This window comes from Cyprinodon variegatus, unplaced genomic scaffold (assembly GCF_000732505.1).
Source record: "Cyprinodon variegatus isolate N-32 unplaced genomic scaffold, C_variegatus-1.0 Scaffold161, whole genome shotgun sequence".
NCBI lineage: Eukaryota > Metazoa > Chordata > Actinopteri > Cyprinodontiformes > Cyprinodontidae > Cyprinodon > Cyprinodon variegatus.
In genome coordinates this window covers 900,793-903,810 of record NW_015150614.1, presented here as the reverse complement: position 1 = coordinate 903,810, position 3,018 = coordinate 900,793, and the positions used below count along the sequence as shown (strand labels likewise).

The 3,018-nt window shown below is 41.2% G+C and overlaps 1 protein-coding gene across 3 annotated transcripts in view; it reads left to right on the top strand.

The window, feature by feature from the left end:
• kmt2d (lysine (K)-specific methyltransferase 2D) overlaps positions 1–3,012 on the top strand; it is a 39,818-nt gene extending 36,806 nt beyond the window's left edge. For all 3 annotated transcript variants that reach the window (XM_015377912.1, XM_015377910.1, XM_015377911.1), the window contains exons 52-55: positions 46–331; positions 882–955; positions 1,050–1,158; positions 1,248–3,012. In XM_015377912.1, coding sequence (XP_015233398.1) covers positions 46–331; positions 882–955; positions 1,050–1,158; positions 1,248–1,340 — 562 coding nt within the window. In that variant the 3' untranslated portion in view covers positions 1,341–3,012. The remainder of the gene's footprint in view (positions 1–45; positions 332–881; positions 956–1,049; positions 1,159–1,247) is intronic.
• Positions 3,013–3,018: the final 6 nt, after the last annotated feature.

The following is a 3,018-nucleotide window of genomic DNA, read 5'->3' as shown; positions in this document are numbered from 1 at the left end:
TATATATATATATCACTAATAACTGATTGTTTTTTCTGTCTGAAGGCCTCATACTCTCAATAGCACCAGCGTTTCCAAGGCCTATCAGAGCACCTTCACTGGGGAGCTCAACACACCCTACAGCAAGCAGTTTGTTCACTCCAAGTCCTCCCAGTATCGGCGCCTGAAGACTGAGTGGAAGAACAACGTGTATCTGGCGAGATCTCGCATCCAGGGATTGGGGCTGTATGCGGCGAAGGATCTGGAGAAGCACACCATGGTCATCGAGTACATCGGGACGGTAATTCGCAACGAGGTGGCCAACCGCCGAGAGAAGATCTACGAGTCTCAGGTACTTGGATGTTTCTTTACTTCATGGAATGAAAATGTTATACTTGCTTTTAAATGGATCGGTTGGACAAATATATGACTTGGTTTTTTTTTGTAAATCTTTGTTGATTATGGCAAAAACTGCTAAAATCTGCATCAATAGGCAGTTTATATTTATTGCTACACATCCAGCGGATATATTTGGAGGCCCCAGCCGCTGTGGCTGAGGAAGCATTTGGTCAATAGCTGTTTAAATGGAGCCAAACTGATCTACAGCTTGTCGTTTGCAGCCTGGAGTGGAAATCGATTGTTAGACTTAATATTAAGAAATAAAAGCCTCGATGTGAATTTCCATTATGACCTGAACTCTGATGTTTCCAAAGGTTTGCAGTAATCCTAAATGCAGCATGCTCCAGAGGAAAACCAACCAATGCGTTGTTGCATCTCATATATTCATTTTTACTTTTTTTATGCAGTTTTATTTTTAGAAAGTGTTTGAAAGAGTGAGAGAGAGTGTTGAATTATCCGACTGCTGGATCCGTAAAGCTTTGTTTTTTTTGTTTTTTCTTTAGAACCGGGGGATTTACATGTTCCGGATCAACAACGAGCAGGTGATCGATGCTACTCTTACAGGCGGCCCGGCTCGGTGAGTATTTCGCATCTGGCCCCTGCATGGCAGACCCCTTTTTATTTTCTTTCTTAAATGTTTTCTAACCATGTTGTGTTTTGGTGCCTCCTAGCTATGTGAACCATTCCTGTGCCCCAAACTGTGTTGCTGAGGTTGTGACATTTGACAAAGAAGATAAAATCATCATCATTTCCAGCCGCAGGATCCCAAAAGGAGAGGAGGTGAACGACCATTCATTCGCTGAACCCTCTTAGCCAGTCCTTTGTGTATAAACAGCAGCATTTACCTGGTCTCCTTATCTTCATTTCAGCTGACCTACGATTACCAGTTTGATTTTGAGGACGATCAGCATAAGATCCCCTGCCATTGTGGAGCCTGGAATTGCCGAAAGTGGATGAACTAGCCAGGAGAAAGCGAAACGGAGACTGCTACCACAACACTCCTGCGCCAAAGCTTTGAATCCTACATCGCCAGTGCATAAGCTGTCCTGAAAGACACGGAGGAAGTCTATCCTCCGCTATTAAACGATATAAGTGTTGACATCTTGTAGCCAAAGGTCTGAAGAGCATTAATCATTAAAAAAACAAACAACCAATCACTTTACAAAAAAACAGTTTGATGGAAAGGGGGGGTCTAACTCTGATGTCTGGACTGCTGACCCACCTTTTCTTTCACCCTTCTACCCTCAATAAGCTCGCAGCGGCTGGAAAACAATCCTGACCCCCACCGACATCTTTAGACTGGAGCTCAAGCCGAGCTTCGACAAGAAGCCATGTTCAAATACTAAGCGTTAACTAAAGGATGCATTTTCATGTTCGTAGTCGGACCTATCTCCACACCTTTCCCAGGAATCAGCACTTTCCCCCTAAAAACACAGATATTGGCTCGCAAGACAATCTTGAAGTAAGAACTGTACACGATCGCTAGAAGAAGAAAATAAAAAAGATGCTGTTTATCTGCGGCTCCAAGTGGCCCAAGGTGGGTTGGTTCGACACAGTCTACCTCACTGATTTAGCGGGAAATGACTGCTTTGTGTAAAAAAAAAAAAAGAAAAACAGAAAAAAATAACTGTTAGCGGCTACTGTGGATTTACTGTGGGGGGAGGGGGGTGTTTTTAACGGGGCTTAGCCCTCTCGGACAAGCAGGGAATCTAAAAGCAGCAGGTTTGCTCTATCTACTCTATGCTGATGTTGATTTACAATAAGGAGCCGACGCTGTTTTAAACATGGATTATTTATACAGAGGAGTTTATCAGTTTTGATAAGAGATTACATCGAAAGCTTAAAGGGTGTCATCGTCGCCACCAACCCATCTTTGTTTTTCTTTTTTTTTCTAAATGCATCTCAAAATCATGCTGTTAGCTTCGTCAAGCACAATAACATCCACCTTTTTGACTTGTTAAATGATGTAAATGAACTGTTAAATACATACTGGATCCATATTAACCAAGTAGAACCTTTCAGATTTGTTTGTTTTCATGTTGAAGCTCCGGTTGTTTTAAAGGAAGCTGGTGGATGCATGACTACTGTCCCATTTCAGTGCTTTTAATCCCCTACAATAACAATCGTTTTGCACCTCAACCTTAATGAAAACGAACCTTTGAATCATGTCTCTTCCTCTCTTTGGTGTTTAATGGACTGTTGTCTTTTTTTTAATTTTTATTTACTGTAAGTAAGTCTTCCTCTGCCCGAGTACAGCCTGCAGTGTTCCCCTTGCTATAGTGTGAATACTTCTAACCTCCTCCCAGTGCTGGTACTGTCTTATAAGGCTGAACTGGTGGCAGGGAAAGACTTATTGGAAAAAGGGCATTTGCTTTCATTTCTTTTTCTTAAAATAAGATTTTTTAAAAAGTCTTTAAAGGGAGCTTTACTAAAACTCCACCTTCCTATATGACTTTGATCCCTCTTTTCTCCCCCAACCTAAGACCTCATGATTTTAAAAAAATAAAATGCAAAAGTTGTACAAACTGTATATATCGTATATGCATTAGGGGGTAGAGTGACTCTTTATCCAGCCCCTTTGTAATCAATAAAAGCGAAAGTGCTGAAAATGATAAAAAAAAAATACATTAAAAAAATCAA